This window comes from Camelus bactrianus, chromosome 7 (assembly GCF_048773025.1).
Source record: "Camelus bactrianus isolate YW-2024 breed Bactrian camel chromosome 7, ASM4877302v1, whole genome shotgun sequence".
NCBI lineage: Eukaryota > Metazoa > Chordata > Mammalia > Artiodactyla > Camelidae > Camelus > Camelus bactrianus.
The window spans coordinates 21,244,468-21,271,761 of record NC_133545.1 but is presented as its reverse complement, the minus strand read 5'-3'; the positions used below and the strand labels follow the sequence as shown (position 1 = coordinate 21,271,761).

At 48.1% G+C, this 27,294-nt stretch overlaps 2 protein-coding genes across 4 annotated transcripts in view; both read right to left on the bottom strand.

Moving 5' to 3' along the window:
* RBM28 (RNA binding motif protein 28) overlaps positions 1-11,807 on the bottom strand; it is a 28,308-nt gene extending 16,501 nt beyond the window's left edge. The window contains exons 1-10 of the mRNA XM_074367129.1: positions 11,566-11,807; positions 9,722-9,880; positions 9,216-9,310; positions 8,695-8,770; positions 8,150-8,242; positions 7,305-7,376; positions 6,282-6,456; positions 6,000-6,142; positions 3,001-3,070; positions 513-622 (exon numbers count right to left, since the gene is read on the bottom strand). Coding sequence (XP_074223230.1) covers positions 513-622; positions 3,001-3,070; positions 6,000-6,142; positions 6,282-6,456; positions 7,305-7,376; positions 8,150-8,242; positions 8,695-8,770; positions 9,216-9,310; positions 9,722-9,880; positions 11,566-11,683 — 1,111 coding nt within the window. The 5' untranslated portion in view covers positions 11,684-11,807. The remainder of the gene's footprint in view (positions 1-512; positions 623-3,000; positions 3,071-5,999; positions 6,143-6,281; positions 6,457-7,304; positions 7,377-8,149; positions 8,243-8,694; positions 8,771-9,215; positions 9,311-9,721; positions 9,881-11,565) is intronic.
* Positions 11,808-15,545: 3,738 nt separating this feature from the next.
* PRRT4 (proline rich transmembrane protein 4) lies at positions 15,546-26,180 on the bottom strand. 3 transcript variants are annotated; one of them, XM_074367128.1, is made up of 5 exons: positions 23,866-26,180; positions 23,677-23,781; positions 23,206-23,325; positions 18,224-18,450; positions 16,854-17,189 (listed from the first exon to the last, which is right to left on the bottom strand). In XM_074367128.1, exons 1-5 carry the CDS (start codon positions 24,515-24,517, stop codon positions 16,992-16,994), a joined length of 1,302 nt encoding a protein of 433 aa, XP_074223229.1. In that variant the 5' UTR covers positions 24,518-26,180; the 3' UTR covers positions 16,854-16,991. The 3 variants fall into 3 exon arrangements, with proteins under 3 accessions (XP_074223227.1, XP_074223226.1, XP_074223229.1); XM_074367126.1 differs by lacking the exon at positions 18,224-18,450 and having other exon boundaries at positions 15,546-17,189; XM_074367125.1 differs by having other exon boundaries at positions 15,549-18,450.
* Between the last annotated feature and the right edge of the window lie 1,114 nt (positions 26,181-27,294).

Below are 27,294 nucleotides of genomic sequence, written 5' to 3'. Positions count from 1 at the left end.
TATAATGAGGAGTGGTCAACCTTTAAGTTCAAAAGAAATACATTTAGGGAAGGGAAGAAAACAAAAACCTAAGGCAGCACTCCTGTTACATAGCTTCCTTTTCCTTCTCGCTGTTGCCACTGCAACAAACTTAGTCAGCTTCCACTTCTAACAAAAGCAACTGAAAAATATCCCAGTAATTTCAAGCAATGTGGAATGATTAATACCCATGAGACGCTATCACATTTGAAATTCAAAGAACAATAAATGGAATTCATTACCGTAAAATAAATAAGCAAGAGCTTAAAAAGCTTAGACAAAATTACAGCTGGCAGCACCATTACAGATGCTGAGTTTGACATCATAGAAGACAACCTCAGAATGTCCTTGGTGCTTTTATGGACCACAGAAACCTGCGCTGGATGGACTGTGGACCCCTCAGAGTGGCACACATTATGCTCTCATGGAACCTAGTCAGTGCACATGGCAGTGATCTCAACCCTTTTAGGGACTGAGCAGCTGACAGTAAATACCTTTAGAATGCTCTGTGTCTGGATGCAAGACAATGCGGACATATTTAAGATCTCCAAACTGCTGGAGGAGCTCTCCAAGGTCTTCTTCCTCTGAGTCAAAGGACAGGTTTCTATGGAAGACAATCAAGTCACAAGAAAGGTCAATTACAAAAGTGAGATCCTGTGTTACGGCACAAGGGGAGGGAGTCAGTCAGAGTGGTTCCCCTGCTCATGACCACCCTTCCTTGTTCAGAGATGGCAACTGGGGTGGCCCCAGTGGCCAGGTCTCCAACATATGACATCTGCCCCTTGGCCATAATTGATAGAATTTCCTCTTTTAATCAGATTATCTCTCCCAGGAATTTAAAACTTGAACAGACATACACAGTTACCAAAGTTGTAGATGCAGATTCACTTCAAAACAGCAGTGTCCCACCTGAGGGAAACTTACGAGGAGCTGAGAATGTTCGGTATCTTGATCTGGGTGATGATTATACACACACACACACACACACACACACACATCCATATATAAAGTATATGTACAGAGATGGTTATATATATGAAAAGTTTCACTGAGTTGTACACTTCAGTTAATGCACTTTACAGACTATATGTTACACCTTAAGAAAGAAAAAAAAAAAAAGGGATGTCTTCAAAGACCCACAGCCCTCTGAAACAAGGGTCTCAGAACCATCCAAATTTTCATCCCCTTCTTGACGTTTGCTCTTTGACAGCTCTGATTCTGTGAGCCACCCTATTGTTCATCCAACAAACCTGCTTTTTCACTTAAATTGGCCAAAATTAGTTTCCCTTACTACAACCAAAAGACTCACAGATGGCTGAGAAAAACGTCTCTCTCTTGATCAGCCATTTTCTCCTCTGCACTGCTATGAAATCCAGGTTCCAGTTAAAATTTTACAAAAGTCAGAAAATCCTTCAAAATAATAACCAAACATGGTAAAGTTTACTAAATGCAAAAAAAAAAAAAAAAAAAAAAAAAAAGATAGAGAGAGAGAAAACTACTATTTCTCTCCATGGGATTAAAAAATGTTGGAAGATTTTGTTCTACTAAATTTCAACACTGTGTAAAGATTCCTCATTTCCCAGCTATGCACAGCCTTCCAGGGGTAAGAAAAACAGTCCCAAGAAAATATCTACAATGTTACTTCTCTTATGCTTAGTTAACAAACCCATAAACAAGTCTATCCTATGGAGCAACCAAAATAAAAAAGATGTTCTACAGTAAGACATAACCTGCCTACACTGTTTCTTCTAATTTACCTTATCATGTACATAGTTTTCTCTCTTCCATCCCTTTACTTTTCTAAGTTTCTTTTTGGAATGGAGAAGTAATTAGGTTTATTTATTTATTTTTTAATGGAGGTACTGGGGATTGAACCCAGGACCTCGTCCATGTTGAGCACATGCTCTACTACTGAGCTATCCCCTCCCCCTCTAAGTTCCTTTTTAATTAAAAGATTTATAAAGAGTGGTATCCTTGGCATTGAGGTCACAGGCTTCTAAGTGTGACATTCCTTCTTTCCTGTTAGACAGAATCCTCTACAAATACAAAATTACTTACATGGAAATTCCAAACAACACAGTAAAAGAAAGTATGGAGAGACATGCTATAAAGAAAGAAAATGAGCTACAGCACAGCATGTAGAGGCTAAACTCATCTTTGTAAATATCTGATATGGGCATGTGTGAGTGTCCCCTGAGTAGTGATTAAGATTTGTGTGTCTGTGTGGCTTTATGCCCACTTCTTTCCTAAATTTCCCACAATAAACATAAATTTACTTGTATAATGAAAACAATCTTAAAAGACTGTACAAGAAGATAAAATACACATCTCTAAAATAAGATCCAAATGGCCAGGCACAAAGGTACATAAGAAAGGACAGAAGGCACGCTTGAGGCATACCAAAGATGTCCCCACCTCCTGAAAATGCCAACCTGTACTGCAGTCAGTAGGGCTAGAACAGCAATGGCAACATGGAACAAAACCTCCCTCCCTCCCTCTGTTTTCCAGGTGACAGATGGGATGCCTCACTTTATTCTGGACACTAGCTTGGAAGATAAGTTAGGCATGAAGACAATCATTTGGGACAAGTGGTTATCACCCCTCCCCAACACTTAACCTGAAAGAAAGGCCAGAAGCAAGATGTTTCTAATAGTTGAAGAACTAACTTGTTCCAAATGATGAGATCCCAATTACAAAGAATGAAATCGAGATAAGGACAAGACATTAAGACTCCTGCTATTTATCTTCTGTATATAGTTCTGACTCTCCTACATTTCTCATTGTGTGATATGTTCCTAGGGCAGATGTGCTAACAATCTTAGATGCATCTAACTTTTTGGCCTTGCTAACAGAACTAGTCGGGGGAAAAAGAAGAAAAAGAAAGAAAGAAGAAAAAAGGAAGGAAAAGAGGAAGGAAGAAGAGAAGAAAAGAGAAACCTATGAAGACAATATAACAACAGTTCTCAAGGTAGAAAGTCATACCTTATAAAGACAGTTTTCCCTTCATTCACATCAGAGGGTAGTTTCCTTTTCTTCTTTGAGACTTGCCTGTCTGAAGTAAAAAGAAAAACAAGCTGAAAAACACCAGTGCAAGCCTTACAACAAAGGGCTAACTTTTTAAATATATAAAGATCTTACATAAATTAATAAGAAAAAAAATCCAATTAAAAATGAACAAAGGATATGCAGCTAAATACATGAAAAGATGCTCAAACTCACACTCATAATTAAAGGAAAACATATAAGAAATGGGATACCATTTTTCACCAACAGATTGGCAAAAACCAAAAAGGATAAGTGAAATTCATTGTGGGAAGGGTGTGGGGAATAAAGAGATTCCCATACGGTGCTGGGACAGTATAAGCTTCCTGGAAATATAAAACATGTAGAACATTTGAGGAGAAAAAAAAATACATATACATTCCATACACAAATAGACATTATATTGTCTACGAGTGTGTGTGTGTGTGTGTGTGTGTGTGTGTTTGCTCATGAAGGCATTAAATACCCTTAAAAACATTCATTGTCTCTGGGGATGGGACCCAAGTGGTTGAGGATCTGGGTTTAAAGGAGACTCACTGTTTTTAAGAATAGACACATATGCTTATATATACACACAAAATTTCTGGAAGGATACAAAAATAACAGAGGTTACTTTGGGGAACTATTAGGAGGATTGGTGAGAAACTTTTACTTTCTATATTACACTCTTCTGCACTATATCTTCCATTAATTTTCTCTCATTATTATGTATCAGTCCTATAATTTTTTCAAGTGAAAGAACGGTAAGAGACAGCTGAATCTGGCTGTACAATGCAAGGTCTTACAGTTCCTTCAATACAAAAGCTTCTTTGCTTCTAAAATGTCTACCATTCTCTCTTCACAGAAAAAACTTATTTCTTCAGATTTCTAATATGGTCAAATCAATGTGCCAGACTTACAGAAAAGGAAGAAGGGAGATCTGATCAGTGAATAAAAACCTCCACCCAGACAAAGTAAAGGATCACTTACTGACCACTACTCATTCTGTAATGACCTGCTTCCCTCAATAAACGAGTTGACTTTACACCCAACATTCTTGATAAAGGTTGCAATATGGTTTGGTTACAGTTTTACAAAATACCCCAGGAGGTCCTTTATCCAAAACTGTTTATATTCCACCACGGGCATGGAATAGTAACAATGATATTAGTAATATAAATCATTAGTTGTACAAGTCACTTAATCTTCACAACAATCCTATGTGGTTATTAGCCCCATTTTACAAATGAAGAAACTGATAATAATAAAGAGGCTAAAGTAATTTGCCCAAAGTCATACTTCAAGAAAGGAACAGAGACAGGATTTGAACACTTATGCCAAACAAGCTAAGCATGTGATCTCTAAGAAATGTGGGGTTTTATTTTCTCTTATTCACTCCTGTTCACCCAGTATCTAGCACTGCAGGCACTTGGAATATTTGTTGTCTGAATAAATAAAGGTGTAGTAATAGTAAAAGTACATTTTCTCTCATGACAAGTTCACAAATCACTGTCACACGAAGCATCTACTCCAATCTTTCCAAAGGGCAAACACACAACAGGTGTTTACACACAACATGAGAAGAGTGTGCACAGAAAAGTGTCCACTAATCTGGTCCAAATTAGTTCATCTACATTAAAAAAAAAAACAAAACTCTGAAATGTGTTTTTCCTGTTCTTTGCTTTCTCGCCAATTATTTGTGAGTGAAAGTCATGGGGCCAGATCAAAAGCTCCTGGAGGATAAGGATTTTTTTTCACTTCAGCCCAGAGCTTAACATTAGTAGGTATTCAATAAATGTTGCTTTTAAATGAATGAGAAGAGGGGACTTGTTTTGCTGAACTGAATGGAGCAATGGAATACCAAGATTACATTCTAGTCAGCAGAACTCAAGAGTGCCTCCACCTCCATCCCAGTGATCACTAAAAGATTTTTATCAGCAACCATCTTGCATCTAACTTGATGAGACTCACACATTTTTTAGAAGACTATCGGAGGAGGGTGGCACAAAAATAAGAATAGTAGCAACAAAGGCAACTAATAATGTTGAGGGCTTACTGTTTGCAAGATACTCTCCTAAATGTCAGGAGATGAGGACCTCTAACATCTGATCACAGATGAAGTAACGTGGATACCAGAGGTAAGGACTTGATCAGTACCACAGAGCTAGAAATGGAAAAGCTGGGACTTGAACCCAGAGTATTTGACTCCTAAGCCCATGCAATAAAAGGCAGAGAAGACTGCTCAAGAGAACTGAGCTTTTCAAGATGAGAAATTCTAAGTTCAGTGTTTGTTGTTATAATAATGGATTATTTTATTGCTGTTGCCAGTCTCCATCCTGGAAGGTGCCAGTAATTTATATACCTCTGATTTTGAGTAGATTACACTAAGCTGATGTTCTGGGGTTTGTTAACACTTACAGACACACTTAAAATAATACTTCTAATCATTGAGGGGAAAAAAACACCATCTTTGGGCTTTCAAATCTACTCCATGTAATCTGTCATTTATAGACAATAGCATGGATGGAAAAATACAGTTGTTTTCTTAACTGTCCCTCTTGAGTTTGCTACATTTAATAAAATGTAATTTTAGTACAGAAATGAATAAATTAAATTAATTAAATTAAACAGAACCCACTTTGGTGTCAGGATGCAATATCCTGTTTATCCAGTCATTCAATCTGGATAATTTCAGAGAGAGCAGCAGTGCCTCAGAATCAAACTAGGTTTAAAGCTCCCTAAGAATCTTAAACCTCAAACATTCCTCCAAACTCATTTAAAAAACAAAAATAAACCTTTAGAAGAAAGGAATATAAAGGTTTCATTTTCAGCATTTAAAAGCGTACATATGACAAAACACTTTAGGGTCCTATTTAAAAAAGAAGCTTGAGCTGAGCTGATGCACATTTCTCAGTAACTTATTTTAAATGTAAAGGTGTCTCCGAAGATCCTGGGCAAACCTTCATCCTCTTGCTCTTCAGTGCTGGTATCACTCTGAGCCAGCTCTTCTCCACTGTCAACACTATCTCCTTCCTCCAGATCGCTGTCATCATCGGAATGCTCCTCTTCACTGCTTTCCGCAGGTGCCGCCCCCTTGACTGCCCTGCAATGGCACAGATCAGAACTAAGGCTCCTGAGCTGAGAAGGGGGCCTATCCAACTTCACTGCACGTGTCAATTCCGTAATGATGGAGGCAGGGAAAGACATTATTTTTCCTCTCAGGGACACACTGAGCCACTTACCTCTTCTGAATTTGCACAGGCTTGGTCACCTTCGATTCTTTATTCTCCTCCTCCTCCTCTTCTTCATCTCCATCTTCATCTTCATCTTCATCCTCCTCCTCCTCCTCCTCCTCCTCTTCCCTCCTATTCTCTTGACCTAATTCCTGACATTTAGGTTCAGGCCTCTTCTCCTCACCTAGACAGGAGATAAAGAAAGTTAGGAATTCATTTAGTATCCAAAGCTAGGTTATTTAAATAAGAGTAAAACCTCAAGTTTCTAGTTCCTTTGGTTTGACGAAATCTCATGTTTTTTAAAAATTTTATTTTATTGAGTAAAAATCTCATATATTTTTCTTACTGTACATAATAGGAGAAAGCATGGGGGGAAAAGGCAAAAAACAAACAGAAACCCCTCATCACTGAGATTCCCTTGTAGGCTGTCCCATTTGTCAGAAGCCTGAAGGTTAACCAGGCTCAGAACGAGATTAAGTAGCAAGTGATCCTCCACAAACAGTGTATCATCATGCACCACAGCCAGCACAATGCTCGCTCTAGAGCCCAGCCATGAACTTTAACCTTTGTGAATTCTGTTCTCTGAGCTCCTGGTGGCTTAAAGCTAATCATTCTCTAAATAAAACTCAAAATTTAAGTTTCCCTATTTTTAATGTTTCATCACTCCTTATTATGAAAGCTGGAAAGGACAGCAAGTAGAGGGGATAATGAACTCAGGCCCTACTCCTCACCCATATCCACACCCAGGAGCGGGCTTAGATTCAAAAGATCCTATGTTTTGGGACCAGATCACCAGATGGTACAATACAAACTGCCAAGCAGTTCTGCACTTATATCTGAGCCAACAGGAATTCAGAGTTTTCTTACTCCTCAGTCTCAATCTTTTGGTTAATCTTGTGCTTTTAGTATCTCCAGCCCAATATCCTCACAGACAAGCAAGTTCTCCTATACTTTTATTGTAGGCAGGATTGTTTCCACACTCACTCACCCCAGGACATACAACCCCTCCTACCCAACATCACCACATCTTACCTGGGGCAGAGGCAGACTGTGTATTTTTATATTTATCCTTTGCCACAGCCCAATCCACAGCCACTGTCCGCCCTGTCATACAGAAAAGTAGCATGAGAAGGGCCTTCTTCTCTTTAACATTCTTAACTCTTGTAAATGACTTCCTATTCATCAAAAACAGTAATGGAGACAAAGAAACTGAAGATAAAGAGAATGCTGGTCCTAAAATAAAACTAGTAGGTGCCTATTCCTTTAACCCTTAACTATTTTTTATCAATGAACAGAAGTTTTGCCTTTCTACACAGTCACCACACTTGGGATAAGATTAGTAAAAAGAATAAAGACTTAGAACAGTGCTTTCAGTTAGATCAAGTTTCCAGTTATACTAGCAAGAAGCAAAACAGACATTCTGGAATAATCTGTACACTACTCAGAAGTTAGGAAATCTCGAAGCCAATTCCTTGTTTAGGCACAGTACCTGGTAAATCAGGACCCAAAGTAACCTCACAGTCAGTTTAGTAGCCCACAGGAGCTGAATAGTGACCATAACCAAGAAGGAGGAACCTCCAAATCCCACATTCCCTCGACAGCAACCTGCATCTTTTTTATATCAGGAACGGTTTTTCATTAGGGATTTAAAAGGACACTCACCACCAAAAAAAAAGAAAAGAAAAGAAAAGAAAAGAAGAGGATGGCATGGGTCCTTTCAAGTTTAACCCTAAGATTAAATGCTAGGTTCACCAAAACATCTTCTATTTATAGTAGTGAGACTCTCAACAAGGCAAACGCTTCTTGAAAATGCAGGAAGTGGGTTATTGTGCTACTCTGCCTAAACACCAGACATGGTATGGGTATAGAAAAGTTACCTTTTATCTCTTTCATGTTCATGCTTTTGAGAGCTTTTCCTGCTTCTAGGAGGTTTTTGAACTGAACAAAAGCAAAACCACGCATTTTTCCATCTGTGTGCAAAAGTACAAAGAAATTAGAGGTAGCAGGTTGGGAGCCAACAGACACTAAGAAGGACATTACAGCAACCTGAGCTGGCAAGGTAGCCCAAATCCTGCCAACCAGCCAGCCCCTTGCCCAAAGCAATAGCCTATATCCTGCTGAGGTTACCCTGACTCAAGTTTGGGCAGGGCAATGCGTTTTCTCAAACTGTAACTCGTTTTCTAAAAGTAGTTCTGATCTAACTAAAAATACCATCAAGGGACTAAACACTATTATTTGAGTTTTTATTACTTGTCAAGCACTGTGCCTGATGCTTTACATATATCACATCATCTGGGACTCACAGAGTATGACGTGAACCTTGTATTTCTATTTCAAATGGTGCTTAGTTCAAACATGTTAGGGGAAAAAAAGATCCTTATGCAAAACAATCTAATCCACATAAAATAAAGGTTTGCAGTACCTGGTTTCCTAGGAATGTTTACTTCCAGGACAGCTCCAAATTGAGCAAATATTGTCCTCAAGTCATCTTCTGAACACTGAATTCAAAAGTGAAGAAAAAACAAAAAGAGATATTATCACAGCAAACAAACATGAAACATCAACTACTAAATTAGTTCACTAGGAAGAGCTTAAATATTTTTATTCCTTTTTAAATTTTGAGACTAGGACATCAAACATTTTAGAATAGAAGACATCTTGCTTTGTATCTAAAAGGCAAATAGGACAGACATCAGAGAGCTTTTCCTCCCCTCCCTTCCTCAGCAGTAGTTTCTCCAATAGGAAAGCGTCTTCACACTTTCTCTCCTTAATAAGTTCTTGTTTATACAGGCCCATTTTCTGAATTCAACAAGGCTAAGATTCATTCCCAGGAGGAATTAAGCCCAATTATACCATCCTGGTGAGGAATTCCACAAATGAGCATGCCTTCACTCCAATAGCCTTCAGAACATGTATGACCTGTTGGTTTTCTCTGTAACTTACCTTAAAGCTTAGATTCCGAATAATTAATCTGGCTTTCTTATCTGCAACTTTGGCTTTCTTTGGTTTCAGCTCTTTCTTTGGGGACTCTGATTTTTCTAAAAAAAAAAAAAAAAAAAAAGAGGCAATGAAATAAGTCTATGCCCCTCTAGGCCCAGAACATCACAGGAAAGAAGCTACTAGCAACAGATGGCATTTGTCATAGGTTAAGTATGACAATGCCAAGGAACACCAGATTTTTCAGACTTAGAAGTAAACACAAGTCTAAATCGAGTAACAAAATACACTGGATGATTTTGGACATCAAAAGGAAATTTGGCTAAAACACTATGCTGTACACCAGAAACTGACACATTGTAAATTGACTATACTTCAATTGAAAAAAATACTAAATCAATTTTTTTAAAAAAAGGAAATTCGGGAAGCTTTAAGTCTAGAAGTTACCCCCAGTGCCACTCACCCTCCCCCTCAATTGTGGGGGAAAACCCCTTCAGTTACTAGAAACTCACCATTTTTCCCCTTTTCTTTGGACTTGTTCCTTAGTTTTTTTTTGGCAACAGTCACATTGATCTTGCAGCCTTCAAAGGTGGTAATCTCCTTTAGGGCCCTCTGAACGTCTTCCAGCATAGAAAAAGTGACATAGCCAAAGCCTCGACATGCCTTACTCCCTGGAACAGTATGAGGATAGGGTGGGGGGATAACAGTAAGCCAAGATCCCTAAACAAGTAAATTCTCACAGCCCTAAACTAGCAGATATACAGTCAATTACCATTTGCCAAAATTCTCAAGACAGAAAGAAACATGGTTGGCATGAGTGGCCCCTTCCCCGCTTTGCTCAGAAATTGTGAGGCTTCCTCTTTATGTGGTGTCTTTGCTGTTAACTCCCTTTCTTCCTCCTTCCTTGATAATCTCAAGAATATGGAGGACCCATGATATGCATTACACCCCCAAAGAAGAACTCAACATCAAAGAGAACAGAACATCATCAGAGAAGGCAGGAAAGGTAAGTATGGTAGCTTCAAAAATTACAATGAAATAATTAAGCCACATCAGGAGCCTGCAGATACTATTATCACTATTAACAAGCCTTAGAAATCAATATCAAATTAACCTTTCCAAAGGGGCTGTAAATCTCTTCTCTCATTTTATTAGAACACACCAAGGAGGGAGAAGGGAATATCATCATCCCTTCTTTCCAAATGTATCATTTGAAATGAACAGTTGCAAATATCAACTGTAACCCACCTTTGCTCTTTTTGGTAGGCTTTTAAAAAAATATTTTTGTGTAGTAAAGTTTTAAGTAATTTACTGCATCAAAAAAGAAAAGGATAGACCAAATAGCCTGCCTACGACCCAAAGAAGAAACAGAACTCACATGCTCTCCTTGTATAACTACACTCTAACCTGCTTTAGGGTACAAGCCCTCTAACACAGGACGCTGATTCACATAAACTGGTTAAAGCTGACACTCGGCACTATGAAAGCATACTGTGATATGGAGATCTGTTTCTTTTCTTGTGGAACTCCTTCTCATAAAAGTCTGCCCACTCACCTCTCAGAAAGTAAAAACACTCCTCATCCCTCTACAGCTTCCCCACCACTGCCACACACAGAAACTCCCTACCCTTCTTCCCTGATTTATTTCTCTCAGCATTTATCACCATTATCACTATACATTTTGGTTATTTATTTATTGGCTGTCTTCCCCATCTTAAAGACAAAAGCAAGGTTTTGGGGTTTGATTCTGTGCACTGCTATACCCACCAGACCTACATTAGTGCCTGACAAGTAGTCGGCATTCAATAAATATTTATGGAATAAGTAACTGGGTGTGTGAATAACATACTGGTTAAGAGCTCCAGGTCTGGTGATCAAATTCTGAATCCGCTACTTACTAGCTGCACGAACTTGAGCTAAAGTTACTAAGTTTCCCAAAGACCTAGATTCCTCATCTGTAAAATGGGGTTAACTCTCCACCCAACAAAACTGATGCGAAAATTAAATGAGATAAGATGTGGAACTCAGCACCGCACCTGGCAATCAGTTGACTTTCAATAAGCCTTACTGACGTCTTATTAAAAGTTAATTATTTACTGCCAAATAAGATCTTACATGTGAGCGTACAGAATAAACGGAAAGCGCTATACAAACTTAAGGGGCTGATTCGACTTTCAGAAACGGACTCTTATGGATTCATCTCAGTCAATCTGGAAAATAAACTCAGCTCCAAAGTCCTTTCACTTACGGGCAGGTAAAGAATTATATGGCTCGCTGAAGTTTCGTAGAGTGTTCTCGCCCCCCCCACCCGGCTCCCAGGAACCCCAACCCTAGCCTCAACCGCCCCGCCCCCTACCTTTCTCAGTCACCACGAAGCACTGCTTCACCGGCCCCACCTGACTGAACAGCTCCTCCAGTTGCTCACTGCGGGCCGAGGTCGGCAGGCGGCCCACAAACAGGGTCAGCCCAGCCATGAGGCCGAGAAATGGGGGCGCGCGGGGCCAAGGCTACCGCACGTGAGTCCAAGTACTGACTTTACCTAGCGGACCACGCCAATCTGCCGGGAGATTCCGGAAGTGCTCGTCACTCAAAAGAGTCCGGAGGGAAACGTGGTGGAAGCGGAAAAAGTATTCCGGAATGAAAAAGTATTCCGGAATGAAAAAGTATTCCGGAATGAAAAAGTCGCAACGACCAGAGGCGGAGCTTCTCTAGCGGGCCTCCACCCCTCATCCAAGTACCACCCCCTTGCCTCTGCAGGGAAATTTGACGTAGCGAGTTCCTATCCTGCTTAAAATCTCACCTCCCGGAGGTAGATCCCAAATTCACTAGGGAAGGCAGGAGAAGTTGTTCTTGTTCTGGACCTAACCCAGGATCTAACATACAATAGATGTTTAATAAATATTTTCTGCAGTGCCACCACAGACTCCCAGATTATATGCATAAAACACACCCAGAACGCACGTAAAAACAAGTACATCACATACATCATTCGGACAATTCTCATATTCTTAGAGAATATGAGAAATCTGTCACATGATAACAAATAACTATAAATGTGCCTTTAACACTTCGCAGACAAATTGTAGCTACTAAAGTATATAAATACAGATCATACACAATCATTCTTTCAAAATAATATTTACTGAGCTCCTACTATGTGCCAGATACTAGGGATAAAATTAGTAAGCTAATAAAAGACAGGTTCCCTGCCCTCATGGAGAATACAGTCTATTGGTGGAGAGGGTGGGTAGACAGACAGTAATCCAAAAAACTTACAAATAAATCATAGCCTGCACTCTGCAAAATCACATGAGAACTCACTCAGAACAAAGATGACATCCAGCTTTCACATACAGACCTAGAACCTAGGTCCTTCCAGAGACAGAAGATCTTTCCTCAGGTCAGCTTTATCAGGCAGACTTAAGGCTGAGGAATCTCACTGGCCAGGAGATCTGGGGTGCTCCTGGATCCTGAACTCTGGAACACAGAAGAGTCTGCCATCTCATTGGGCCCAGGAACTGACATGTGTGCAAGACTGCAGCACCCTACAGAACATTTGTACAGAACCAAAGTACTCAGTGCACCATTTTTTATAATTACTTTTAAAGGGTATAACCTGAACACATGGTAGATAGAAAAATCAAAAAGTACAAAAGGTACAGTGAAAAGTGTTTCCCTTTCTCCTCAAACCCCATCTACCTTCAGTAACTTTGGATGGATGGATGATTGGTTGATAGTGATGGCAGAAAATGGAGAATACTTAACATCAGATTTATGAAGCCCTAGCTCCAAGTAATATATGCTTAAAAGAAAACACTAAAGTTACTTTTGAACACATAACTCAGCAGAGGAAGTACTGAAATACAAAACAGATTTTTAAGGCTATGGGTTAATTCTATCCAGGACACAAAGAGACAAAGAGACAAAAGAAATGGGATAGGTCATTTGAATAAAGTTGGTTTGTGATTCCACAATCCTCTCTCTTTTTTCTCCTCCTTTCCTGCCCCCTCACTACCTTAGAAATCAAAATTCCATACCCAAAGTCTAAATTGCTAGCTTCAGGGCCCTAGCTATGGGAAGGGCTTCCCAGTCCTGGCTGTGGTGTGCACGGGTTGGGGAGAGAATCCTGAGAAGGCTGTTCCAACATCCCTTTGGGACACCCCCTAAATGCTAAGTTGGAAATACTCTGAACCCAAACCTTCCTTAAAGAATAAAAGAAACTGTCCCTGTGCCCATCAGAGGGCAGCAGCCACCCACGGTGCTGATGAGTTCTGTGCCCCAGGGGAGGATAAAAATGCAGCTGGCCCTTTCTACTCTCCCCAACTTTCAGACCTGGCTCCCCATCTCAGTCTCCCAGCCTCAGCCTCAGCCCCATCCCCTCCTATCCCTTCATATTAGGGAGGCCACATGGTTCTTCGATCGCGAATATTTGCTCATCCATCTACTCAGGACACATGCAGTGTTCTTTATTAAATAGCGGGAGTTGTGGTACCCTGCACCACACCAGCAAAGTGGCTTCCAGGGGAAATAAACTGCTGGCTTCTCCCTCATCCATCACTGTGCAGGAGCCTGGAAAGGAAGCAGAGAGAGGCCTGGGCTGTACTCAGCCAACGTCTTCCAAGCCCCATCCCCCTGGTTCCACTCCCGCTTACAAGCCAACCTTCTTATAACACCACAAGCTCCTTGTTCTTAGCACTTCTCACAACTGCAGTTAATGATTTGTGCTATTATAATCATCTATATGATTAGCTCTTTAATGTCTGCCTTCCCTCAAAAACCTTCCACATCATAAGTTCAGGGCTGTTGTCCACCTTGTTCACCTCTCTACCCCAGCACCTAGCACAATGTAAGCATCCAATAAAATGTTTCAAAGAGCCTGAATGAATGAAGGTGAGTTTGTCTTTCAGACTCCTACACTGAGGGTGTGTGTATTAGGATCTACCTGGGCTCCTCTGGGAAACTGCTTTGGTTAAGGAAGGGCTGGGGCATGAGACAAAAGGAAAGGGTTGTCTAACCAAAGTCCTGACCTCTTGATAAAGTCAAAGGGCTGAGGTAGTTCTTGCTGAGGAAAATCAAAGAAGTATTGGAGCTATTGAACAGCAAGCTGTATTCCTGCACCTTCCTCCCCATCTCACCAAGCCCCATTCAGAGCTTCCAAACAGAAAAGGGGTGTGTGTGTGTGTGTGTGTGTGTGTGAGAGAGAGAGAGAGAGAGAGAGAGAGAGAGAGAGAGAGAGAGAGAGAGAAAGAGAGAGACAGAGGCAGACAGACATTCAGAGAGACTGACTGGGGGTATGTGGGGCTTGGACTGCTTTGCTGGGAGCTGTGTGCCTGAACCCCTGGGGAGAGTGAATGAATGAGAGCAGCTGGCAAGGATTAGGATGAGGAACAGAAGGCAGAGAGGACTTGAGTGTGAGCAGAGGCAGAGAGAAGGGTAAGTGGGGAAGAAAGGAAGCAATTTCTCAGAGCAGCGAGCCTTCCTTCCATGACACAAAGCAGCTCCAATGCTGGGGCCACTACAGCCACTATGACACCAGTGAGCAATGCCTATAATGAGGAGGCTGGCAGTTCTCTGGGCCTCAGCCCAGAGCGACAATGCAGCAAGAATTTCTGAGCCAAGCTGAGCCAGGTGATGGAGGAGACACAGTTAGAACCAGTCCAGTTCCATCCTTCTGCTATGCCTGCCCCACCCTCCTCTCACGTTCTTCCCTACTATGACCCTCACTCACCCCAAACATCACTGGCTCCCACCTCCTTCTCAGGTTCCAGGCCCTGGAAACTCCTCTTGGCCAAGACAGATTTCATGGACCAGGAGAGCAGTGCCTTAATTCTTCCACTAGTGATTAGACCTAGTCTAGTGAAGGCCCCACCCACTCCTGGCTTTCCTGCCTGCTTCCCTCTGGGCTCCCTTGCCTCCCTTCTCAAATCCCCACAAGCTAATGGGTGGAGTTGGAAGAAAACCCATTCCTATTGCTGTTTTTCCACTTCAAGCCTAGTATGTGTGCCCCTGTAGGCCTCCCTGTTATGTGCAGGACATCTGCCAAAACACTGCCAGAATTGCATTTTTAAACCTAATCTACGATGCTGTTTAGTACCACTCTGAACTTACTGCACTTTAGGCAAATGACAAACACACACTATAGAGCTCAGAGCCAAATTCTCTGGACAAGGGAGGGATTACAGAGTGTCTAGGGGCCGGATGTATTCATGGGTCTCTGCACTGTGAGTTCTGCTTTAGTGGGTAGGATGGGGATGGGGTTTGGGGAATACAGGCTTCCTCTAGGGAGGGTTTGCGCCTATGGGAGATGAACGTTCTGCAGGAGAAGAGGGCTGTGAGTCCAATCTTGAAGAGGTCCTGTTGGTAGAAGGAGTGAGTAGTCTTCTCTGTGAATCCAAAGTCCTCTGTGAGTTCCTCTGGGTACATGGCAGGAAGATGCTGGGGATTCCAGCTTAAGGTGATCAAGCCTTTGAGATGTAGAGCAACATTTCCATGAAGGACTTTATCACTAACTTAGTCCCTAGCCAGTTGTCCATCAGGACCTGAAGACCAGTTCCTAGGAATGCAGACATTTCCACCAATAACTATAGAGTTTCACCTCTCAGAGCCATGGTCCATCTCTGAAAAGCCACTTCCTGGGGAGTCAGCAGGGTCTTCAAGGGGCTACTCCCAGGACCCTCATTCAGCCCAGATGGGCCATGGATCCTTCTACAGGGAAGGGTCATGTAGAGGACAAGACCTCTTGTAGTCAGGAGTGAAGGTCACAGGGGTCTGAGTTGAATCCACCCCACCCAAACGCTGCTTCTTTTCGTTTTGACAGAACGTCTGCTGCTGTGGCCTCATCTAAGTTTTTCCAAGAAGGGCAGACCTTTCTCCTCTGAAAATATTTTATTGATAAATTAACTCTGAAAGCGCTCACCTCCCACCCAACTGCTGTAGAGTCTCCTAGATGGGCCATGGACCCTTCTATGGGGAAGGATCACGTGGAGGGCACAGAGTCTCACTCACGCAGGGATGGGATTCCTGGGCATAGCAGAGGTGGGGATGGGGACTGAGGCTGGTCCCGAGGTCTTCTGAGGACAGCCCCTCTCACTCAGCACCAGAGTGGGCAGAGGTGGTCAGGAGTGGAGCACCTTGGAGTTTTATTGCTGGTGAATGCCAAGGAAAGTGGGACCCCCTACCAGCCTAGAATTGCAGCTGAGGGCATCAGCGCCCAGGGCTCCAGAGAAGGTGGCACTAGTTCCCAATCACCAGAGCCTGGCTGCTGACCCACCCATCCAGGGGCCCCTGGATGGGAAAGGAAGCCGGGAGAGGTATCTGAGCCAGGCAGGATTGGGGAAGGGTTACAGTGTGCAGGTCTCGGACAGAACAGGCGCCAGAAGGGGGCGTATGGTCGGGGCGGCCAGGGGGCCACGTCTTCACAGGTCTATGGTGTCGCTGCCCACGCTCAGCTCGTCAATCTGTCGGCAGGCGTCCAGGAATTGCTCCTGTAGCAAGGCCTCTTCGGCCTGCAGCTCAGGAGCAGGCTCCGGGGAGTCGCGGGAGGGTGGGGACAAAGCCTGGTAGGATCCTGAGGCCGGGAAGCTAGGGCTGCTTCCTGAGGGCCGAGGGGGACTGAGGACGCAGACCAGCGGACAGCGTGGCGGCCTGTCCGGGCTGGAGCAAAGCAGCATGGACGAGCTGTCCCGCGACAGTCCGCACAGCGAGCCTGATGAGGCGCTGCTGCCCGCGGGCCAGGCTCCGGGAGAGGGGAGCTCGGGGGGCACGGGGGAGCCAGGGGCCTCCTCAGACCTCCCATTGGGCCCGGCCCGGGTCTGCGCTCCCAGCGAGATGGTGCGAAAGAGGCCGAGCCCAGGCAGGGCTTCCCCGAAGGCAGGGCCCTGGAAGAGGCCGGGCGCCAGCAGGGCCTCGCTGCAGAGGGCCTCCTCGATGCTGCGCCGCAGGTTGATGGGGGAGGGCGGGCGGAAGTCCACGGTGTAATCGCTGCAGGGGGAGGAGGCCGGGGAAGGGGCCGGGTTAGCGGCTGCGCCTTCGAAGCCCCGGCAGCCGCCTCCCTGGAGTAAGAGGTCGGGGCCTGGCCCTGCCAGGGCGCACAGCTGCAGCAGCTCCGCGTCGGCACGCTCGATGGCGCTCCCCAGAGGCTTCTTGTCCGGGGGCCCGGCGACCCAGCCTCCGGGCAGCAGCGGGGCGGCGTGGCCGGGGGACAAGCGGAAGAGCTTGGCCCAGCAGCGCGGCGGCACGCGGGGGCTGCAGAGCGCCGGGTAGAGGCCCAGCAGCGCTAACGGGAGCGCGACGCCCACCTCGCCCAGGCGTAGGCCGAGCTGGAAAGCCCACCAGGGCCAGGGCCCCTCCAGGCCGGGTTGGCCGCCGTAGCCCAGGGCGTGCAGCACCTCGTAGCCCTGCAGGGCTCCGCTGAGCAGCCCGAAGGTGCCCGCCACAGGGGCCGTGCGCGCCGCGCGCCGCCAGGACTCGCGCGGGCCGAAGGGGCTGCGCGCCTGCGGGAGAGGAGTGACGCCCTTGAAGCCCGACCCTCCTAGGGGCGCTCCGGCCCGCCGCCGCCGGCTCCCCCAGCAGGAAAGCGCCAGCAGGAGCCCGGAAAGGAGGGCGGCGAGGAAGGCGTGCAGCCCGCGGGAGGCGAGCCGCAGGGCCCTCAGCGGGCGGTGGGCCGCGCTTCCGAGGGCGGCGGCCGCCGCCAGCCCCAACCCCAGGAGCAGCAACGCGGCCAGGCCAGCAGGACACCGCGGCGGGCGCGGCCGAGCCAGCAGTAGGCAGGCCAGGCCCAGGCCGGCGGCCAGGCAGGGCAGCGGGAGGTCCTGCAGCAGCAGCCAGGCAAGAACCGGCAGCCGATCGCGGTGCCCGTAGGCGTCGTAGAAGAGCGGGAAGGCCCGCGTGGTCCCGGCCGAGAGCAGCAGCAGGTCCAGCAGCGCCAGGCAGGGGGCGCCGGGCGGGCAGCGCCAAGGCAAGAGGGCCAGTGCCAGCAGCGCCAGCAGGGCCACCAGGCCGAAGAGCGCGCCTACCCCGTACACGTGGGCCTCCCAGGCCAGCCCCCAGCGAGACTTGGCCTCTGCCCAGTCGGCCTCCAGGGTCAGGAAGAAGAGAGGCAGCGGGGCCGCAGGAGGCTGCCCCTCGCGTTCAGGCAGTTCTCTGATGCTGCAGGACCCTGGCCCACACTCTGGCTGCACCGAAAGGTTCCCAAGGCTGGCGGGAGAGGGGTCATCCAGGCCAGAGGTGGAGGTGGTGGAGTCTGTGGGCAAAGAACGTTTGTCTGAGGCGGTCGTGCAGCCTTCCCTATGCCCACCCCACAGCCCACAGCCTGTATGCCAGAGAGTCCTCATAGCATCCAGGAAGGACTTGTCTTAAACAGGAGACTCACGACCTCCCAGCCCCTCATCTTTCCCTTCCCCATCAAACTCTTCCAGCTGCACCCCTCTCCATTCCCTCACCCCACCCCACCCCCAGCTCCCTGCTTTGTTCATTACCCTGTGATTCCACTGAAAAGAGTTTTTCTCAGGAGGTCACAGAATTTTACACCTGGAAGGAAGTGTAGAAGCCCCCTCTAGTTCAATCCTCCCACCAGGAAGGAGGCTTTGGAAGAATGAGGATTTTTGTTTGCTTTGCTTACATCTGAATATCCATGCCTAAAGTGGTGCCTGACACAGAGTTAGCATTGAGCAGATATTCATTGAATAAATGAATCCTCCTATTTGCCAGATGAAGATATTGTGGTACTGCTGAGAGGCAAAGTGATTTGTCCAAGGTTACAAATTCGCAGAGCTGCAGCTCGAATTCAGATCTGAGCACCAGTCTGAGCTCCTTTCCATCAGCCTCTTCATAATACTAGTTTTCTTATCTCTTGTTTTGCACCCCGAATCCCAACTCCTACCTTGGTGCTAGAAGAAGCTTCTCCTGCCTTTTTTTTAACTGCTTCCCCCTTCTCCCTGTCTCTTCAGGAAAAGCCAGTATGCACATGTGCGCACACACACACACACACACACACACACACACACACACACACACAATCCCCCTAGCACCCTGAAAAAACACAGCCTTTCCTATTCACTGGTCTTCCTGCTTGCTACACCCTCAGCCCTCGCCCTACCCATGGCCGTGGTCCCCATTCTGATGCAACTACAAAACCATTGGTCTGAGGCTCTTAATATATATACCCTTTTGGTTCTCACCCCCCATTTACAGAAGGTGACATTAAAATGGACTCCCCTGGGAGTCCCTTGAATTCCCAGGAAGGAATAGTTGGGTCTATCATAGTGGGATAAAATGCCATCTTAGCAAGTGAGCCCCTCAGGTCCTCTGGGGTTTGCTAACTTAGGCTCCCAGCCCCATCCTGTGCTCTAACATATTCCCCACATCCCGTGGGAAGGAAAGTCAAGTAAAAGAGTGTGGGACCAAGATCTCTAATTCTACTCTCCTAGAGCAAGAGAGGAGTGAGAAAGAATTAGACTGAAGGATTTTCCTCATGGCCAGACTGAACCTCCCTACCCCATCTAGCAGGCTCAACAGAACTGCAGCTGCAGGCAAGGATGGTGGGGAAAAGACGGCAGTGAAAGATAAGGGGAGCCCAGATGTAGAATGAGACAGGGAGAGTCTCCTGACAACCAGATTCTTGCCCCAACTGCCTGGCCAAGTCCAGCCATGGACAAAAGAGGAAGACCCCAGGAGCACCACCCTACCCCAGGCAATGCCAGCTAGTGTTGGGCACATGCAAAACAGAGCAGTCCTGAGAACAAGGGAAAGGAGTGAGAGGGCCAGAAAGCAGCTCTGGAGAGAGGGGTGGGGAAGGTAGAATTGGGCAACTGGGGAGGGCAGAGAGGGTGCTGCCAAAAAATTACATATATACAGCTCGCTGACTACTGCAAATGGCAGCATGTTCCCTGGTTCCTGTCCCATCACATTCCTCCAGTCTGAAATAGGGAAGAGCACTGACTGCATAGGGCTGTTATGAGGATAAATAGCCGATGTGTGGAAAGCTCTTTGGAGATCCTGGTGCGTAATAAACTTCCAATATATGACTTATGGGCTAATGTTTATCACTCATCATTCATCAGTGTGTATTTGTGTGTGTGACCATTTCTGGCCTCAAACTAAGTCTTGACTTAACTAAGACAAGGCTGTTGTCCCTTAGCGCAACCTAAACTTGCTTAGAAAGTCAACAATTAGTCAAATGAGTGAACATCAATGCATTGTCTCCCTCTGTGAACCTTGTTTAAAGAACACCATTTGGATGGACTGACCATCCCTGAACACTTACTGAAGACAAAGTGGTGAATTAAATGAGGAATCATTCAGGTGGGAATGGCTTGCTGTTGTGGGTGGGGGCTGGGGTCAGTCTGACATGAATGGAATCAGATACACACACACCCTCCCTCACCCCTCATATTTTGGTCCCCTCAGATGCCCTTCCTCAACCCACTTCTGCAAGATGAATGATTCTCCTTGGTCTTTCTTTGGTTTTGGTGGGCTCTGCAGAGAGGCAGGGAGACCCTGGCCAGAAGCCCACAGCCTGCATCAGCCTGTGGCCCCTCATACCTCCCCCCTACTCACTGTACAGACAAGTGCAGCTCTCAGAGGTCTGCTCCACCCAACCCTTTTCCAGCTCCACTCCTCACTCAATGGCCATAGGAAACCCCATCTTTCACCTCTGCCCCAAAGCATTATGGCAACAAGAGTAAATGTCAACATTCCTAAGAAGACAGAAGAATAAAAACCAGAAAATAGGCAAAGTACAACCCTAGCTCAAGTGTCAGCAGAAAGAGTTCTGGCCTAGGAGCACTGTTCCCTGGGGGCAGGGCCGGCCCGGTGTGCCCTGCACTAGGTTGGTGTGAGTCAGGTCAGGCAAAAAGAAGTCCCAGCTTCTGCCTTTGAAGAGTCCCCTTGAGCTCATCCTCCGTCTCTCTATTCGAGGCTTCCTCAGTGGGGGCCCTCAGTTTCCCCTAGAAGATAGTGAGTTCCTAGGATCCCTCTCCTGAGCAGGCCTCCCTTACAAAGTGGTCCCACTCTGGCCCTGTGGTCCCTGTTGACCTCAGGTGCAAGGGAGGAGATGAGATGTCCATGTGAGTAACTGGTGAGGCTGGAGCTGATTGGGGAGGAGTCGGGAAGAGGCCCTGGGTGGATATATGGAAAAGTCAGGCCTGATTATCCACTAGCTGCCCAGATCAAAGGGCTGGAGAATCACTCTCTCCTCTGGATGCTGGAAGCTGCAGCCTGCTCAGTGGCCCGGCCCCAACTGTCTCCCCACCCCCACCTACAGGATCATAGAGGATTGATACTCTTTGTAAGGGTGACATTCAAAATATTTAACCACCATTTTTAGCCAATCAGAACAGCTGCCAGTCAGGTGGTCAGGGAGTGGAGGGGTGCTCAGGGGGATAAGGGCAGTGGATACTCATCAACTGATATGGAAGTCTTTCAATATGTTAACGACCTGCACAACTGTCCCAGTGTGCACTGGGTGAATGCAAGCTCTGTCCAAGGTGAAGGGAACCTAATGTAAAAAAGAGAAGCCCTATGGTAAAAGGTTAACCGCACCCAGCTTAGGAAATTCCTAGAGAATACACAGAGACCCCCTTTATCCTCTAACTGTTTGCCACACTACTCCCCACACGGGGTGCTGGTGCAAACAAGGCTTTTGGCCTTCTCTCCAGGAGTTCTGAGGCTCTCCTGGGTTTATCCAAGAGGAACAGCCAGGAAGAGGCTGGGTTCCTGTAGCCATGGTGAGGAGGGGAAGGAGGGTGGGGCCACCAACTGGCTTGGCTGCCTCTGATACTGTCCAGACTCATTAAACCTGCCTGGCCAGCGCTGTCACCAAGGCTGACAGACCGCCAGGCAGCATCTTTCCCCTGCGGCCACAGAGCCTACCCCCAACTCCACCGCAGTACCTGCCACTGCCTGGATGGGGAGGGGATGGCGGGCTGGTCTTCCACATGCCTGGGAGTGCTGTGACCGCTCAGGAGTGAGGGACAGTCAGGTGTTAAGGCTGGAGCTGGGAGAAACTCAGGGACCAGTGGTTTCCACTGCTAAGCCAGTTCCTAATGTGAGGAGGCTGAGAGGATTTCCAGGCCCAGTTAACCCTTTGCATGGCTCCCTTGGCCTCACCTGCCAGAACCTCTGCCAGAGCAGTGTGCCCTCTGCCTTGCGGATTACATGTTGTCCCATCACATTCGTGGAGCTAGGGTTGCAGTCTGAGAGGTGGGGTCTGGACATGTATTTGGGACTCAGTGGGGGAAGAAGCAAGGTTAACAGCTACTATTTAATGAGACAATGCTTTGTGCCCAGCCTCATGCCAGGAGCTTACATTATCTGGAAGCTTTACAATAACAAAACAGGCACTATTCTTAAACCCTAGATACATGAGAAAATTTAGGCTCAGAGAAGTTAAATAACCTGTCCAAGGTCACCAGTGGATTGGGATTCAAAGTCAAGTCTCAAGATTCTGGAGCCCTTGATCTTTCCTCCGCACCACCAGCTTGTCTCTGTGCATGTTCTGAAAGGCTCCCTTGAACAAAGATGGCGTCTGTCTGCTCAAGGTCTCCTCTTCAATGTCTTCCCAATGAGGAGCCCAGCTCTGCCCACATCTGACAGCATGTCACATCAGATCAGATGGCAAAGCAGAGAGCCCCAAGGTTGGAGTGGGAGGGTGGGGAGGCAGGCCAGGCAGACTGGAGCACAGGGTGGGGTTAGTGCTGAGGCTGTGGAAATCATGAAGGAGTTCCTGTGTCTGTTTGCCCCTGATACATCTGTCTACATCCTGCTCTGCCTATGATTGCAAAACTCCAGAGGACCATTACTTAACTCTGTGTGGGACCGTGCCCAGCAACACTTGTTCTCAGACCATTAGTACATATCTCCATGGTAATGATGAAGAGAATGGTGATCATGATTATGACGGCAATGAAATAGAAGGATCCCAGAATGCCCATGAGTGGCTAGCATGTAGAAAGTGCTCAATAAATAACTGTTAAGTTCAAATAAATTGGACACTTACCTAGAGAGGCTGTTGCAATTGAGGCAGGGCTTAGGGAAGCAGCTGCGTCCAGTGGCCTTGGACTTGGAGGCTTTCTCTCCAGGGAGGATGGGGGTGGGGACAGAGTGGTGCCAAAGAACCCTGCAAATGGAGCACATAGGACTCGAGTGCCAAGCTATCAGCCAGCCTTGGCCTCTGGGGCTTCGGAGAAAATCCTGTCCTTTCCCAGAGCTTGACCTAAGGGAACCACTGTCCCCGGAATTGTAGCCACATACACTCCAGAAGCAAAGCTACAAGGACCAGACCAGACTCAGTATGGCAAAGAGGGCATTTCTCCACGGGAGTAGTCACTAGTGTCCCAGAGCCTGGGAGAAGCAGTGCAAGCCACCCTTGGGTCAAGGGGAAAAGGGAGGTGCTGGTTAGGCCCCTAGCACAGCACCAGGCATATAGAGGTGTTCCATAAATGTTTGTTGCAGTGAAATAAACACTCACCTGGAGAATCCGAAACTCTGGAGGCAGAGCTTGGGGATGTAATTGGGCTTGGGGTGCTTGGGCCTGATAAGTTCCGGAGAGGGGACAGAGTAGTGCCAAAGAACCCTGCAAAAGGAGCCAGGCTGAAGCTCCGTCCTACCTGCCAGACTGCCCAGCATGGGTTCTCCTTGGGAAGGGGTGGATACTCACCAAAGGGTCCCAGGCGCCCAGCAATCTCTGCCAGGCTGGCCCGCAGGCTGGGCAGCAGGGGCAGCGTTCGATGCCCGAGCGTGGGGGCTGCACCTGCTCTCAGCGCCATGTCAAACTTCAGCTCCAGCTCGCTCTGGTGGAGCCTGGGAGCACTGGATGGAGGTGCTGTAGCTGTCAGAGCAGTATCCCAGGTCACAGTGCCCATCCTGGGCTGATAGGGAGCAGTGGGCCGGTCAGTGGGCCCAGAGAGGAGGGATGTGGACTCCAGAGGCAGGGAGGAGGCCCAGGGGGTAGAGCTGCCTTCAGCAGAGCCCCACTCTGGGGGGGAGTTGCTAAGAGAGCCCACCAGCAGTTCCCAAAAGGGGTCAGTCCTCAGCCCACTGTCCACCTCTTCCTCTGGCTCCCGGCTCGGTCCGGGAGAAAGTGCCTGGGTCTCTGTGACAGGGCTCCCCCAAGCAGCAGCAGGTCCCCGAAGGTGGAATTTGAAGTTAAGTCCCAGGTTTAGAGACAGCATAGAGGCCTCACTCTGAGGTGGTGGGGTCAGAGTGGTGAGATGGGCACCTGGGACAGAGGAGGCAGGCTGGGGGCCCACGGGAACTGCAAGCAGGACCCAGCAGAACAGCCCCAGCCGCAGACAGCCATACCCTGCCATGGCCCCTCCTGGCCCCCGGTGGCCTGGGTGGGCCAGGGGCTCAGTTCTTCAGCACTTTTTGATCACGAAGGTCCTGGAGAGAGGAGAGGGCCAGCTATGAATGCTGGCTGCCTGGGATCTGATGCCCCAGAGAGAGGCTTCTGATCCCAGAGAAGTGAGTGGTGGGGGCAGGACACAAACGGTCCTGCCCAAGGAGAGTTGCCAGCTCCTTCCTGTACTTTCAGGCTCTAGCACAAATCTCTCCCCTGCAGTTTCCCTTCTCTTCCAGCCAAGGCTCCTCCTTAAGCCCCTGCCACCCCCACCTGCTTAATCTGGAGACAGGGGTCTGACTGCATCCAGCTGCCCCCATCCTTGACTGATAACCAAGGGGGTGGACTTGACTCACAGACTCAGATTCCTTCCCTCCCTCTCTCTTCTCTATCCTCCCTTCCACCCTCAAATATTTGTTGAGGCCTACTGTGTGCCAACCACCCTCCAGTAATACAACTGTGAACAAGTTGGATGAGTCCCACACCAGCTCCAGCCCCACTCTGAGAGGCCGGCCCTCTCACTCAGACCCCCAGAGCACTGGGATAAAGCAAAGGGCTGAGTGATCTGGCAGAGATGGAGAAGGCAGCCCTGGAAAGCAGGGTGCCTTGGTCTGGGGGAAGCTCTGTTCCTTCAGCCTTTCCCCTCCTTCCTAGGGCTTGGCCTGCTCCCCATCCCCTAACCCTAGAAGTATTGGGGGGAGGGGCAGCCTGGCCACCTCTAGCTTCCGGGGAAGATGGCCAGGCAGGCGAACTGGACAAGAGGCTGCTGCAGTAGACTCCTAACCTCCCCCCCACAAAACCCGCAAACACACATCTGGTAGGGGAAGCCAGGGACACACGTGCACCTAGCACCCTTACATCACACACACAGCCACATTTAGCACCCATGACACACACTCATCTACTCACCCTTCACACACCCCTGCATGTAAGTGCACACACACACTCAATTCATCCTGCTGGTCTCGCCTCTTACATGGGTTCAGACCCAAGCTCTGTGAGCTCCCAGCCTCCCCTGTCACATACACATGTGTGTGTACACAAGACACACACACATGCACACACTTACCTCACAGACACACACAACATATAGACACACACAGGCACACACCCCCCTACACCACATTCACACGCTCCTTACAGACACATATCACACACCGTCACACACACACCCCCAACACACATGCACATTCCTACACACGCATCCACCCCTGCAGGCAGGCGCGCTCACACGCGCGCGCACGCACACACACACACACACCCCTCCCGCTACCCGTGCCCTGACAGCCGACCTGTTCCTCTGGCTTCCTCCCGCAGGCGGGTCTCCTCAGCCAAGTCCCCAGAGAAGGGGCGATCGCGGCGGCCCAGGCGCCCCGCTGGGCAACGCTCCGCCGCGTCTGGCCGGTGCTCTCCGCGCCCGACGCCCCCTCGGCTCGTCCCGGCCACCGTGGCTTCGCCGTCGCGCGGTCCCGGATCTGGCGCGGCCCGGCCCCGGCCCGCAGCGCTGGCCCCAGGCTGGTTGCCCGGCCCGGCCCGGCCCGGCCCGTCTCGTGCTCCGCGCCCCCTCCCACGGCGCCGCCTCCCGGCTGCGAGCCTCTATCCCCAGCAGAGCCACCCGCGCCGGGCTCCGCGGCAGCCCCTCTCTGACCTCCCGCCCGCCGGTCCTCCCCGCCTCCCGCGCGCCCGCCCCGCCCGCCCTCTCCCCTCCTCCTCCCCCGGCCGGCGGCCCGCGGTCCGCCCCCTACCCAGCCGGCAGGCGGGCGCGCACCGCAGCCCCGAGCCGCCGCGGCCTCTGTGCCGGCGTCCGCACGCGCGCTTATTCACTCGGCGCTGCCGACCAGCCGCGGGGGGCTCAGCCTGGCGCCGACAGCCGCACGCTCCCAGGGCGGCCCATCACACACATATTCACTCCACGCCCTCCCCGGGAAACACACCGCGGGCCAGAGCACCGCACGCGCACACTCGTGTTCACACGCGCGCGCGCGCACACCCGGCAGCCTGCCCAGGACGGCACCCCGGGCCAGAAGAACCGCTACATTTATTAAGTCGTGAGTGGAAAGTGTAATAGGCACTTCTACGCCCCTTAGTTCATTACTCCTCGCCACAACCTCCTGGGTGTTCCCATTTCACAGACAGGTAAATTAAGGCCCACGAAAAAAACCCCGAATTTCCCCAAGATTACTCAGCTTGGCAAACTGGACCCAATCTCTCTGCTGCCCTCTCCATCACCTGATGGCTTTCAACAATTGGAAGTGCCTCCAATATTTCACAGGTGAACTGTCAAATGGCAATCCGTGTGTAACGTTTGTTTGTTTGTTTGTTTGTTTGTTTTTCTTGAAATCGATCTCTCAAAAATATTTAGCATTTCAGAAATGTCTTTCAGAAAGAATGCTGAGCTAAGCAACTTGTGAAAGGTGGCTTACAATTTGTTTCCAATACGGGGCAAGAGGAGAACAGAGAAGGCAAAGAAAGAGTGTGCAGCCCAGGAATAAAAGAGCACCCAGACCCGTGTTGAAGATGACCAGAGAACACAGCAGTCACTGTGGATACTTCGTGGACCCTGTTATGCTATCTCAGTGACTGATTTCAGCAGTACTGGCTCATTTATGCTCTTGTGTCTCTAAATCCCTTCAAGTGTTCCTCCCCAAATGTTAGTATTTGGAAGTAACAGGGGAACATAAAACACAAGAGGCTCACCCACATCACATAAGGCTGTCCCTCAAAACCCAGACATCATCCTGTGCACCA